General features: G+C 39.4%; 2 protein-coding genes across 2 annotated transcripts in view; one reads left to right on the plus strand and one right to left on the minus strand.

Annotated features, from left to right (window-relative positions):
* The window catches only part of zmp:0000000660 (arf-GAP with Rho-GAP domain, ANK repeat and PH domain-containing protein 2), a 123,085-nt gene extending 121,519 nt beyond the window's left edge, over positions 1 to 1,566 (minus strand). Inside the window, exon 1 of the mRNA XM_034226297.1 lies at positions 1,292 to 1,566. The gene's annotated coding sequence lies outside the window, so the exon portion shown is untranslated. The remainder of the gene's footprint in view (positions 1 to 1,291) is intronic.
* A 1,545-nt stretch (positions 1,567 to 3,111) lies between these two features.
* Positions 3,112 to 14,262, plus strand: dthd1 (death domain containing 1). Its single transcript, XM_034226346.1, has 11 exons — positions 3,112 to 3,158; positions 3,330 to 3,748; positions 4,682 to 5,180; positions 5,893 to 6,223; positions 6,790 to 6,969; positions 7,173 to 7,435; positions 7,655 to 7,801; positions 11,102 to 11,391; positions 12,129 to 12,379; positions 12,472 to 12,529; positions 12,780 to 14,262. Exons 2-11 carry the CDS (start codon positions 3,331 to 3,333, stop codon positions 13,085 to 13,087), a joined length of 2,745 nt encoding a protein of 914 aa, XP_034082237.1. The 5' UTR covers positions 3,112 to 3,158; position 3,330; the 3' UTR covers positions 13,088 to 14,262.
* Positions 14,263 to 14,514: the final 252 nt, after the last annotated feature.

Here is a 14,514-nt window from a genome sequence, read left to right on the forward strand (position 1 = left end):
ACACATTAACACAACTCACTGAAATGCACCAGGATGGAACATATGTGGCTAGATGTTGACTAAGACAAAGCATCTTATAAAGGGTAAAGAAAACTAAGATTTGCCAGCTTTAGTGCGGCTTGCATACGCCAACAGATATGGAATTAGATTGATTGTAGTATAAAAATGTGTTTATATATGTCTGTCTTTAATCAGAGCTGATGCAGATCTATGTTTTTAAACAAATATGTTCAAGACTACACTAAATGGCTTCGGACTAAAGAAGTTTACTTTAATCTGAAATGCATTTAATGTATTACCCTGTATTTTCATTTGTAATGTGTGTGTTTTTTTTTTTTAATCCTACCTATTAATTCAGACAATGTACTATGGATAGGTTTTTAGGTAATTTGGTTAGGTCGTGTTTTTAAGTTTATAAATGTTTCTGTGTGATGCAAAAACTCCCTCCAGGTTTCGGGACCCCCTTGAAAACGAGATGGTGCATCTCAAGGGGTTTATCCCAATCAATAAAAAAAACATTTCTATATATATGTTAGAAATATGTATTGTAAAAACTCTGTTTAGTGTACGAGCGCCTATTCTAAAGCTTTGGATAGATAATTAGGGGGGCATATTTTCACATGTCAATTTTCTCTTGATTTTTACTAGTATGTTTTACTTTGGTGAATAAATAATTGAAATGATCTGAATTTAAGCTGTTCCTCAACAACAAACTGTCTGAACGCATGGCTACCTGCACAGGAGAAGTATGAGCAGTTAGTTGGGGTAACACCCACTAGGCACACCCTTAGGTATGGTTAGGGGTGAGTCATAGCATACACACCTACCTCATATTTCTGCACATCTCACAGCGAACTAACTTTGAACAAAGTCCAATTGGTGTCCCCTTCCTGGTTTGGGAAAACATACCTTGGTTCCCTGCTGAAATGTTATCTACTTAAATATTAAGTGGTGTTTTGAGGAGACAGTCACACAAAAGATAATGAAAGAATGTTATTATATTAAATTAAGTAGACAATACACTTTCAAAAGCGTGAGTGAGGTGTGTTTCTTTAGCCTGTGTTTACACTAAGGAAAAGAAAGGTATTAAAACGTTGTGAAAAGTACAATTGGGAGTGACGCAGTTCATATTAGTTTACCAGCAAATAAGTCATACACATAAAGAGGCTAATTAAACGTAAGACCATTCACGTCAGATACTTGACCACTTTAGCTGAATTGTATCACAACAATTGAAGTCAGTGTGTTTACCCAACACGTTGCTGTACGTCCGAGTGAGAGAAGAGCTTACCTGCAGGTGAAAAACAGGTGAAAACCTCAGGCATCATCCGCACACCTTTGCGCACTCGCCATGTCCAGGTTGTTTCACTCTGTTGACTGTCGCGAGCCCTCAGAACGTGCTCGCCTGTTTCCGCGGTGTGTTCGGTAACACCACGCCCATCTCAGTGCAGGACCAGTTGCAGAAGTACCTGCTACTAAACCTCTAAAATAGTATTAAGCTTTAAATTGTTAATATTGTGGTCTCCTTTGTTTTACGTAAGTCTGTTTGTAAAACAAAACAAGTATGCTATTGTGTCACCTGAGAACAGCAAAGTGTTCAGCACTTCGGATGTTTCCTGGGAACACACGCATGTCCCAGCTTGATCCTGAAGGCCTCGGGCTATGTATTCAGCACAGGCAGGAATGCAGGAGGATGCCTGGCTCAGTTAATGAAGTGAGTCCTGGAAACAAAAAACACATGTACTGTAGTTACATTGTTTTCATCAATCATTGTTAATGCATGATATTATTCTGATGACGGTAGTTGAATTAATATAGTATTGAGGCAGATACTGTATGACATGGAAATGTGTATTTCATACATGGCATTTAATTGAACCAAAAACAATTATACTTTAGTTTAGATTACACAGCAAGGGAATTTATTGTTTAAACATTTTTGGCAAATAAACATTAGGTAGCCTTTGTTTTTTTATTATAAAGTATCCCTCATCTTAGGCATAGTAATTCATTTATTTAAAAAACAAATTACAACCTAAGTATCAAGTTGATTTGTACTTCCAGTCATACCATTTCTCCAGAATAAAGTATGTACATTTGTTGATACCGTTGCTCGATCCCCTTGAAAATAAATATATTTGAAAATTGAGAAACGATAAGAACAATAGTTATAAGAAGTAATTATGTACAAATATGTGCATTTTACTACAGTGTAAAACAATGAATATGGAAAATATAAATAAAAATGTAGTATATACCAACAACAGTGAATATTAATAATACTGAAAGATTATACCAATAAAAGGACAAATTGAGAAAATGCCTAGGCCAATGTCAAAGCATCAAGACCTATAGCAGGTGTATTGAACAGTTCGACCCCACTATCATTAATTAGGAATTTATGAACACATTTTTATATAAGGCTTTATTTCAAATATATTCAACATCTTCTCGTGTATTTCCTGTCCCTCGATTGTCCCAATAACTTAAAATCAGAAGGGATAAAATAAGTTATAAAGATACAGTTTGCAGCACTAGCCACACGATGGTGGCAGAGAGCTGCAGCTTCAAGGCAGAACAGGCCTTTCTCTCTCAAAACATTGACATATTACAGAAATAAAAGCACAGGACTAAACAATAAAATCAATGATGGCTAGCTGCTTCAGTTTGTAAAACATATCTTTCATCAAACAAAAAAAGATATTTCACCAAAGATTTAATATATTTAAATGTTTTTTTTTTTATGTATTGGCTTTCTACTAACTACTAAATATTTTAGCCATGTGACTCTACAACCTCATTGTCAACATGCTTTCAAAACAAGTGACATTTCTGCCATTGGGCAACAGTTTTGGGACTGAATTTAAAAAGCTGACGTCTTTATCTGTCTGGACGTTCAAGCAGTAAAATGAGTGACAGAAGAATAGACGAGAGGGATGAGATGTCTGGAGGACAGCACTCAGTCTTCCTGCAAATCTTTTGCTCTGTGGCTGCTCTTTTGTCCCTCCCTGCCACGCCTCCAGGAGTCGTCTTGGCAACATGTTTTACTACTGGCAGCCATATAAATACGACATTGGCTCCTGAAAACTAGGAAAGCTGTACACAGTAACACACAAAATGCCAGGGACGGAGTGACCAAGGAGTTTTCTGCTTGAAATGTAAATAGGAGGGAATAATGCCCTGTAGCTTTAGAGATTTTTATATATTATTCACCATCATTGTGTTGGACAAGAGAATTGTTTTTGCCGTGTGCAATTGGACTAAAAAAAGGGCACAAAACAAGCTGGATTAGCACATCTGACCCATGATCCGTTGTTTTTTCTTCTCAGCATGGATGCAAATCTGCATGTGGATAAACTGATGGATGAAGAAGAGTCCCGTCATGGCAGGAGGAGAAAGAACAGTCTCCTCAACATGTTGACAGAAACTTGTGGGGGGCTTGAAGCTGTAAGAAGCAGAAGAAAGCATAATGATGGCACGGTGGGTGGAAGAAAATCCATAGGAGAAGAACCAGGTAGAGGCAAAGGAGAGGAAATACAGAGCGGCAGTGAAGAAGGGATGCTCAGTCATGCAGAAGATAAGGAGGATGATGAAGAGGAGAGACTGTGCAAGCAGAGAGTTCTGGGAGTAATGAGGGAGCTCAGTGTTTTTCATTCTGAGAGAGTGACAGCGTGGAGAGGAGTTCTCAGAGATTGTGCCAACAAGTCTCCGCCAGGGGACAGTGATCAGCAGGAAGCGTCCACAAGAGGTACATGAGTTTATCTGACTGGTGCGTGTCTCTAGAAAAAGCTTACTTTGATTGAAGAACAAAAGGAAGTAGTGGAAGTGGAGGTCAGTGGAAGTTTAAACGTATAAGAAAAAGTTGAAATGTCAGAGGAAGTTTAATTGTAAGGATGACAAGGAGTTGAAGTGTATGTTGAAGTTGAAACAGTTTCAGTTGACGTAAAATGTAAGTATGAGAATAAGTTGAAGTGAAAATGACAGTTAAAATATAAGTACGAAAATGTTTTGAAAAACTTAGAAAGACTGTAGTCTTTTTGCTGTCCACACAAATAATAGTTAAAGTATCTAGAATTGACTCTCGAAAATGCAGAAAATTGTAAAAGTTTAAAGTGGACCTATCATGCTATATTTGAATAATATATTGTAGGGCCATACCTATATAAAACATGTCTGCGAAGTTTTTTTTTCAAAATACCAAACAGATCATGCATTTTAGCCATACCTCATTTCGCTCTTTTTTAGCCCTGTTTTTGCAAGGGCTGATTCTGTGAGAAGTCTTCTTCGTTGCTTTTGTGGCAGACTACAGCACCACCTGCAGGCCTGGCATATGTACTACAGCGTCTCCAGTGCTTTCGAACAGCAATGGCCGTGGCTGTCTCCTCCTGATAGGTGGAGAGTTGCCCATATAGGCGGAGCTCCTGGTTTCTGACGTCAGATATATTTCAAATCTGGATCAATCTGTATCAGATCCGTTGCAGCCCCGTTTTTAGAGATTTGGGTACGGAGGAAAAGAGAGGGTTGTGTTTTCTGACACTTGGTGAGTTCCCTGACACACCGGGGACACATATTCATGTATAAAAGACGTACAAAAGTGCATTTTGCATGATAGGTCCCCTTTAACTTTGTTGATGTGATATACAACACATTTCCTCTGTTCTATCTGTTTGTTTTGTTTCAGATACACATTGGAAAGTCAAACCTTGTTCAGACTCCTTCACAGATATTTTTCTGAGTGTTTGGGAGAACATAGATGTCATTATGGACACACTGAACACAATTATAGCTAAACTGGATGGAGAAATCCTCAAATTATGTGCAGAGAATGCCTCAACTGTGGATGCAGAAGTTCAGGAGACCAGAAATATAAAAGAACCAGAGCCTCCTGAAGATGATCAAAATCACCTAAGCTCTTGTGATCCCCTTGAAGCTAACTCTGGGCATAAACAGGAGGATAGAAATGATCAAAATACAATGCCATCACAGGACACTGAGCAAACATCAGACAACAGACTCTGCAGTTCTGACCGCAATGATGTGAAAGAGACGCGGCAAGAATTAGTGGTCAAAAGTGATCAAGGGAGTGATACTGAGGACTGTCATTCTCAAGAAAGAAAGACAGATTTCCTGGAGGGGACAGAAAAAGCAAAAGAGGAAACAAATGAATGGATCACAGTAGGGTAAGTTGACATCATAATCATTATCTTTCCCCCATCAACTAAGGGAGCAAACAGGAATGTGATTCTGAACATGATTCCATTCTTTCCCCTCATTTCCCCTGCTGATACAGAAGTAAACACTCTGCAGTGGCTCAACACCAGGTTCACACACATTGACCACATGGCATCCTTAGCAGGCTATTTCAGGTCATTGTCAGGTCAATGCCCGGATCCGTCCAAAAGCCAAACAAATCCAGAAATCCAGATCAGAGGGAGAGGCCGAGTCTGGGAGAAGCTGATATGAGAATGTGCATGCCACAGCATTTCAGAAATATTTAAGATGGTTGCACTTTTTACTAGAAATATACTTTATACTTTGAGTCACATTAAAGTCATATATATATATATATATATATATAAGGAAGGCGTGTGGTGCAGTGGAGTAGTGCGTTGGTGGTCGGATCACAGGTTCAAACCCCACTGCAGTCAGCATGTCGTTGTGTCCCTGAGACACTTCACCCCAAATTACTCCTGTGGGGATTGCCCACAGTATTGAGTATGTAAGTCGCTTTGGATAAAAGTGTGTAACAAGTGACATGTAATGAATGCAGGGAGACAAATATGCAATTCTTGTTCTTCAGCGCATTATTTTTCAATGTTTACTTCAAAATGTCACCTGCACATCATCAGCATTGTATTTGTGTAAATATGTCTATTCTAAACTGATTTCCAGGCTCAGCGGTCAACAGGGAGACAGCCAATCAGATGTACCGGACACATGCTTCATCAGAGCACCTATGGGTGTGGCTGAGGTCCTGAGATGTGAGGTGGCCGACACCCTGAGCTGCCTGATGGTGACGGGTTCAGAGGAGCTGGTCAGCAGAGTGATCAGGCTCAAAGTTCAGGAGGGAGCTAACGTACACTTCCCCCTGACTGTGGTTGTGCCTTTCTGCGCACATTACCGCGGCAACTACAGGGATGTTGCAGTGAAGATAGTTGACAGGGAGAGGCGGGCAAGCTACGTCACTCCTGTAACCACAGAGGGCATGTATGGAGGTCACAGGGTAACTAAAAGAGATGCTGTGAACTAAAAAGTTATAATCCCTTTTTAACTATGTTACAGTATTTATGAGCGGTACATTTGTTATTGTTACTAAATAAGGTTGGTTTAAATAATACAATTATAACTACAGTTTATAAAAGGCACTTTTGAGTGGTCAACTTCAGAAAGAATTGGACGTGCCTTTCTTTAATTTACTTAAATAAAATGTCAAACATAAGGGGTGCTATTATAGAGCCTTGTGGTCCACCTAATATGATAGTACTTTGAATTTAGAATGATCAACCAAAACCCTTTGTATTCTGTCTGAAAATGTTCTGAACCATCCTTTTGCATCTTTGCTGAAACCATTTCACTTTTCCAGCTGTAAAATTAACATGACTTTAAGAGACCCCAAGGGAAATACAGCTCCACAATGTTGGTGGAAGCAATAATAACTTACATTGTTATAATTGTCCTTGCCTTAAGCCAGACTGGACATCACGGGTAATATTGTTTTCTGTTAATAAATGATTGAACTACTGATAAAAAAAGATTATTCAATTTATTTTCTTTGTACCTGTTTGACAGGGCTCATTTGCAGATGTGAGGGTGTATTCCCTTGGCCTGTTTGCAGTGGTGTCCTGTCTAAAAAGAGAAAATTACACAGTTACCACAAAAGGTTTGTCACTAAAGCTACCCATGGACCCCCGGATTTGCCTGAACTACCTCCCAGGAGCCTTCGCTGCTCCAGTTATAGCACAAACCATGGTAAGGAGGTAACATTACTTTTAACACTAGCGTATCATAACATAAAGCATTGGTTTATTTCACTGATTTGTTATGTATTGTGGGATGTTTGGGAGTATGTTTCAGATCAAGCCTTTCTTGGATAAAACAATGTTCATACAGTATCACACATTGTCCAAAGTGCTGCTTAAATAACAATTATATAATTGTATAAACTTCCTCAGATCCAGCCAGTAGATGCTGTTCTTCTAGCTGCCGTCAAGACTAGGAGCGATGCCTACCACGCGGTGGTGTCTACGAGTCCGTTTCTCTACCTCACCCACCCATCCTCTAAGCCCCTGAGAAGACCCCTCACTCTCACCCTTCCCTGTCCCCCAAACACTGAAAAGAAAAGGCAGACAAGGGGACAAGAAGAGGAGCAAGACCCACAAATGTGGCCTGTCAGTGGTTCTCCATCATGGGATCAACCTGCTTCCCACAGAAGGAGGTGAGTTAAGCGTGTCTTCGTCATGAGATGTGGCTAAAAAAGGGCGACCAGAGATGAATAATTGATACAAATTCCTCAAAGTTGAATTGATGGTCATGTAATCAACTTGATTAAAGAGATAGCCATATAAGTCTGTCAAGTGCTCAGTGCAACTTGAACTGCCTCCCTGATGATTTAGGTCTTGTTAAAAACATAATTTGCTTTTAATGTTTTTGTCAGAGCCTCTGGGAAGTCTAAAGAGATGTCAAACGAGCCGCCGATTGTTCTGGGTTCAAGAGACAAACAGTGGAGCATCCTGGATAAAGTCACAGTCAGGAACCAGCTAAATGGGCTGGTGTCTTTTGAGCTGACGGAGCACGTTGACAGGTTTGAAATCATCATTCGTACAAATCTAAATGGATTAGGAGAATGAGACCAGAGAAGATTAGTTTAGAGTCCTTTTTAAAAAGGTCCAAGGGACAGCTGATCCAAAGGGATATACAGCATCTGGAACAAATACGTTATTCAAGAAATATACACATAATAATAGCACAAACAAAACACACAAAATTAAAATGAGAGATTGTTTTTTATTACAGTTTTTTGGTAACAGAGCTCAGTCATACATTACAAGTTTAGGGACCGCATAGCACTTTGTGGATAAATATTATAATGGAAGACTCAATCCTAGAGCAAACAAGAGAGCCACTGCAGGGACGCAGGAGAAAAGGTATATTTTTCTGATCTCATTAGAAGCCTTGTTGCAGTGCTTGGGAGCCAGTCGGAAGCAGTACAACAATTATTGAGTTGCGTTAAATCAGATATAAAACCAGGATGATTTTCTTTGTGATCGCAGTAGTCAGTGCAGATTTTGTTGTACTTTCCAACCTAAACAGATCACAGCAAAAACTGCAAAATGAGGCAGAAACATCCACAGAAAGACTACAGAGAGTGCAGATAAGCCCAGGGTCAGACTGGAAGGAGGACGCTTATTTGTAGCACCATTTTTGTCAGATCCACTGCTGATTTGTCCATCCAATAAAAGATAAACCTGTCAAACAAACAATATTATATATATAAAAAAAGACTTTATTGATTATCCTAAATAATACATCAGTTGTGTTTGGATGCCAGAAGACTGTAATAATCTTCCATCTCTTACCACATCTCTTTGTTCCCTTGCCTTGCTGATAAAGCTGATCAACCACTGTAGTTGATTTGACGGATTGTAGGTTTTTAGCTTGTTGCTCTTGTTCCCTATGCGTAGGGTAAGAACGTTTTTGCTTGACGCACCACAAATAAGGATGTAATAAATCCTGTACCTGACCACAGAAAAGGGAACAATGTCAGGCACCACAGATTAATAGAAGTGAAAGCAAAACAGTTTTCATTTCATTGTAATCATTTCATTTTGTACCTTCTTGCTAAGATGCAGTTAGCAGAGTCCAGGTGTGTCTGCTTCTCAGGACACCGGACTATAAGCTTGTAATGATGTTGAGTTATTTGCAGTGTTGTTTTCATCATATCAAGGACGCTGTTGAAACTACATCACAAATAGAGGCCATTAAGCAACATTTCATAAAGACATGGTTGGACATTTGGCAAAAAAATGAATGCATATTATTTGTTTTTGATGATAATGATGAATAACTTTATATCTCCCCTCACCTTTCAGTGAAAAACAGCCTTTTCAGTTTTCGTTTCACCACAGACTTAGCCTGTAATGTTAAAAAAAAAAACATTAGTAAACAATTATCATGATATGACAGGAAATTGGAATACTTTCACATTCATTTCACAAAATCAGTCTCAAAATGACTACAAAGACACACAAAACAAGTAAAAAGACACACACAAGGAGGGGGAAAACAACCACAGACAAAAGTTAACTAAAAAAACAATTACGCAGTGACACAAAACAACGACACAGACATCAAATAACCACCGTGAATTGTGTTTCTAATTCAAAAACCCAAAAATAAAAAAAACGAGATTAAACAACTCTTAAGTCTGTGTGTTTTGCTCCTTTGAAGAAGAGGTGGGGGCTTTTGCATGTCTGTGCCAGGCGGTCTTACAATCCCCCCATGAGTCACATGGTGCATGATTTGATGTATTCCTCATAAGATTACAGTAAGAACAGTTAAAGTTGTAGGTTTCTTACAACATGTGTTTTGTGTCGAAGGCCCATGAGCCCCAGGAGTGTGTTTGACAGCTGCTGCAGGTAGGCAGGGTTCTGGGCCGAGGTCACATCCACATACACACTCCCACCAGTGACCGTCATCAGGAGGCCCCCGACCACATAGAGGAAGTAGCAAATATTGTCCCTGACCACAGAAAGACAGACAGTTAAGGAGGGTTGATTTACATATGTGAGTGTTATTGTTTATGTTTGAAGTCCTGTGAAAAATCCTTACTTGTGGACAATAAGCTCTGTTGGACACTTTAACATGAAGAGGTTTGATGCGAGACTCCACAGGAACAAATCTATGGGAAACATGTTTATGCAAAGATAACAGTAACATTTTAGAATGGTTTCAGATGCATTTTGTTTAATACATGTAAGATATTTGAGGTTACAGCTATGTGATTATATTCCAAATGTATATTTTTATAGCTATGTTTAGTGGAGAGAGATAGGGGCCAGATTTAGCTTGAAGCTATTAACACATACAATAACAGAGAAGCACTAAACAAACTAGACGTATCCAGTAATAGAAAAGCAGTACTTCACATATCATGAAAGCAGAAAATCTAGATAATTAGCGACAGTGTTTCCATTCAACCTCCTTAGCCCTACTTTGCTATAGTTGCTAATCCCCCTAACTTGTAAACATCACACATGCAATCATCACATTATTTCTTTACTTGCCCTGTTTAAAATAAACTCAAATACATTGACAAGAAGAAGAACTCACCACTCAAGCAACTTCTGTTCCACTTCTTCAGGGTTTTACACTTCTCATTTACACACAGTGTAGGTGCAGCATGACACAAAGTGAAATGGAGAACAATACAACTAACATGACTTAGAAAAGCTTTGCTTCACACAAAGGGTTTAAGTCAGAAAGTCAGTATGGATAAAAGGGGGGTTAAATATTTGGAATACCAGGCTTTCACATTTCTATCAGAAGGTAAGAACATGGTGAAAATGGAAGTTATCTTTCAAGAATTCATAAACAACAAGAATGTGAAGGTATTTAGTTGTGTTTCTTCAGTTTCTATGAAATTATGTGAATTTATTTTGGATTTATCTTTTAAAAAATGATTGTGAAACACTTTTGGATAACTGTCATTAGCATGTGAAAAGGTAATGCTGTCAGTTAACCATTACATTAGATTACCAGGCCATCATTCACAGCATGGTTAATAAAGTAAATATAAAAAACAGTAAAGTTTAAAACAAAAGTTAAATACTCTTCTGCCATTTTTAAAGATTTAACAGTAAAAATATTTAGTGTTTTTCAGTCCAGTTTAGAAAAATGCAATTACGAATATTCTACCTAATATACTGTGAACTGCTCCTATACTACAGATAGGTTCTCATTATTGCTCTCCTCTTTCTTATCTTCAACAGACTTCTACAGTATGTAATAAGAATGTTTTATTCTATCTTAAGTATATTAAGTCTGTATTAGCAATAATCTCATATCTCCTCTGAGCTTAACGCCTTACCTCCCCCTGCCTCAGACTGCTGGTGGTGCGTCTCCTGTCTCCCCTGCAGCCTCTCCACCTCTCCTCCCTGGCAGAGGAGCTGGAGGAGTCGGTCTGCTGCCATGCGGTCACCGTCGTCCTCCAGCGGAGACAGGATGAGCCGCACGACCTCCTGGTGGCTGTCCTCCCCAACAGAGACCTCAGCTGGGAGACGTCCAAACTGCGAGCCCAGGGATACAGCAGGCTGTCGGAGACATCGGAGGAGATCTCCATGTGTGAGGGAGACCAGCTCCTCCTGCGCTTCAGCGGCAACATCACCTCCTCAGGTAGGGTGTGAGGATAAACTAGAGGCATGATGAAAAGATGCATGCACACTAATGAAAAAGGCTCTCAAGTCATAAGAAAAGAATGTGCAATATATTAAAAAGAAAAGCACAAATAAATTCTTATAGGACCACAGTCACTTTCTCAACCTTCTCCTAATTGTTGTTAGTCTGAAGACCTTTTAAGGATTGTATTTTATTGATGGTGATAATGTGCTGGTGGATGGATAATACCATTGGTAGAGGCATTTATTAATCCTTATACCTTTGGACATTTTGGGCTTTTCCTATAGCACCATCATTGGGTCAAAATCATTGAACAAAATATATATATATCAGGACTTCAATGTCTAATCAACTCTTAATGACAGTATATCAGCATTGCTAGCATTTATCTCAAGCACACAGCAGCTGTAGATCCTTTTCGGTTTCAAATGTTGTTAGCTTATGAAATTTCGTTAATTACATTTTATTTATATTATCAGAAGAACCTTTTCTTACCGAGCTACGGAAGAACATACTTTGTTGTTTTTTTTTGTAAAAAGTTACATTTTTCCCTCCATGTCCCTTCTCTATCTGCATATGTTGTTATCTTAAGTGAATGCATTTTTGTTTGCACAGGCAGCCAGCAGAATGCATGAAATCACCACTCATGTATGTTTGTTTTAATGTTATCACTTGAAGACCATGAATATTTGTTCAGAATGTTGAAGATTTTGTGTGTTCTTGTTTTACAAAAGGAACTCAAAACGAAGGACATGATGTCCCAAACGAGCGAATCACCTTCCACAGTCAGCAGAAGAATCACCTCATGGTGCGTCTGACAGAAGTGGACCCGTTTGGGAACTACAGCTCCCCCCACTACAAGGGCACAGCAATGTTCTACAAGGTCACCAGAGTTCAGCTGGAGTGGCGAGGTGATAAACTGGTCGCCATGGACACAAAGCTCCTTGGAGACCCCGTCTGTAAGCTGTCTCTGACTTTACCCAAGGTGCAGAAACATTCCCAAGGAATCATACATTAGAAAAGCAGTTTAAGACGTTCACAATAAAATATATGCTATTTTATTCTGTTGCATCGCAGAAAGTGAGAACCATTAATCGGCCAATCACAGCCAGGGTGAGGTTACGCGAGGACACAGGTGGGTGAAAGGTTTTGGTGTACTTTACTTGAGTTTTTTCCCTTTTCCCCACTTTATACTTATACCCAATAACAATTTAGAATTGTCAAAGCTTTTGTTAGTGAATTTGAATTAAAATGTATACATTTGATCTTGCATGTATTTCTGGTATTTTTTATTGATATATCTTTGTTCAGTGTGTTGATTAAATATGATCTCCACCATATGTCTGTGCCCTTAACAACAAAATACCCCCCCCCCCCCCCCCCAGACTCCCTGTCAGACTCTCTTCTCCTCTGGCTGTCGGCGGAGCTTTCAGAGGAAGAGGTCTCTCTGCTGGTGGTCTCCCTGCGTCTCCGTCGAAGCGCCGCTCAGCTGGTGAAGCTGCGGGCCGGGGATAGCCTCTCCACCCAGGCCTTCCACCTCCTGGCCATGTGGAGGAGGGGGCTTCCTGCTGCCACCCACCATCTCAAAGCCTCTCAGCTCGCCCACTGTCTCGCCAAGAGCGGAAGGCCGGACCTGGCCAGGGAGCTGCTGCTGCGCCAGGCCGCCGTCCCCAGCCAGGGATCACTGGAATAGATGAGAAAGTAGAAATCACACTATGATTGTTGTCAAGAGCATCTGGGCCTGCCAAGTGTGAAGGTGGCAGTATTCTGTTTATCCACTAGAGGTCAGCATCGTACTGTGAGTGTATGTGCTCCCTTCCAGATTTGTGTCGATTATTTTTGAGGCATGAGTAAGTTCACAGAGTGCATTTAGAGGCCTGAAGACTTAATGTCATACAGTTAAAACGCAAAAAAGCTTATTGTATACCTCAAATTAGTATAGAAAGTGATATTTGTCTGCTTACCTCAATTGGCAATTGTCTAATTGTTGTCTTGTGACCAAACTCCCGTCTGGGTTAAGTGGTGCTGGTTATATTTCTAAGCATTGTATGTGACACGTGACACTTATTAGCATATTAGTGATAGGCAATACAACTTACCTCATATCTTGTGTTTTAATGCAATTAATCTCTGGATACGAGCAGGAAGATGTATCTGTACTTGATTCAGAATGTAATGCTATTTGAATACATTATTAAATTATAAAGGTATTACTTTTCTTGAAGTTACCTAAGCTGTAGCTGATACTTTAACACACTCTTAATGTTAGCTTGTATTACAACTTTTCTAAGCTTATTTGTTCGTAGATTTTTCTTTTTCTCATAAGCATTCTCTGCAGCGTCTTCACAAACTCACTTCATTTCGTAGTGTATCTCCTCAGACAGGTGATTCACATGAGCAGTCATCCATCTCTTCTCTGTGTAAACAGTTGCTGGCACCGAGCTGCGACCTATTTTTAGCTCCATGACACGAGTCGTCTTTAAGGCTTGACAGTGTCTGTTTATGATTGATTGGACAACAACAGCTTGTTTCTCAGCCTAAGAAGGTGCATCTATGTTTGGATACGAGTTGGAAAAAACATGGAAGATATATGAATGATTCATAACTGTTTGAAAATTCTTCTTTAAAACAAAAAATCTGATATGCATACACATGCTTTGCATATTTGTAAATGTGCATTCTAAAAATTGGTTATTTAGTAACATGTTTGGAGTTTTTGAACATCACATGGTCTTTACTGTCATGTTGGTATAAAGAAAAAATGTCTTTGAGCTGTTTAGATTTGAGGCCTAAAAGCTTGTGAGAAATGACAGAACGTCTATTTTATATTTCTATATCTTCTCCTGTTAAACCTGATCTGATAACAAAGATTGTGTGAAATGATTCAGCCAATAACGGGACCTTGAGGTGAGATGAATTCCTCACCCATTAAGTTTCACATATTAATTGTATCTTTGGTTGAAGTCCGTTTTATGCAGCGCTACAATGAATCCCTTGTACAACTATATTGTGGGTAGCAGAAGTATGGTCTTTCCTTTTTAATGACGCTCGCAAGGGGTTTTCTTTTTCATCCATCTTCAGAGCCTCTCGCTCCAGCTGTGTGACATTATGCAGGCTCTG

The sequence above is a fragment of the Gymnodraco acuticeps genome, unplaced genomic scaffold (genome assembly GCF_902827175.1).
Source record: "Gymnodraco acuticeps unplaced genomic scaffold, fGymAcu1.1, whole genome shotgun sequence".
In the NCBI taxonomy this organism is placed as follows: domain Eukaryota; kingdom Metazoa; phylum Chordata; class Actinopteri; order Perciformes; family Bathydraconidae; genus Gymnodraco; species Gymnodraco acuticeps.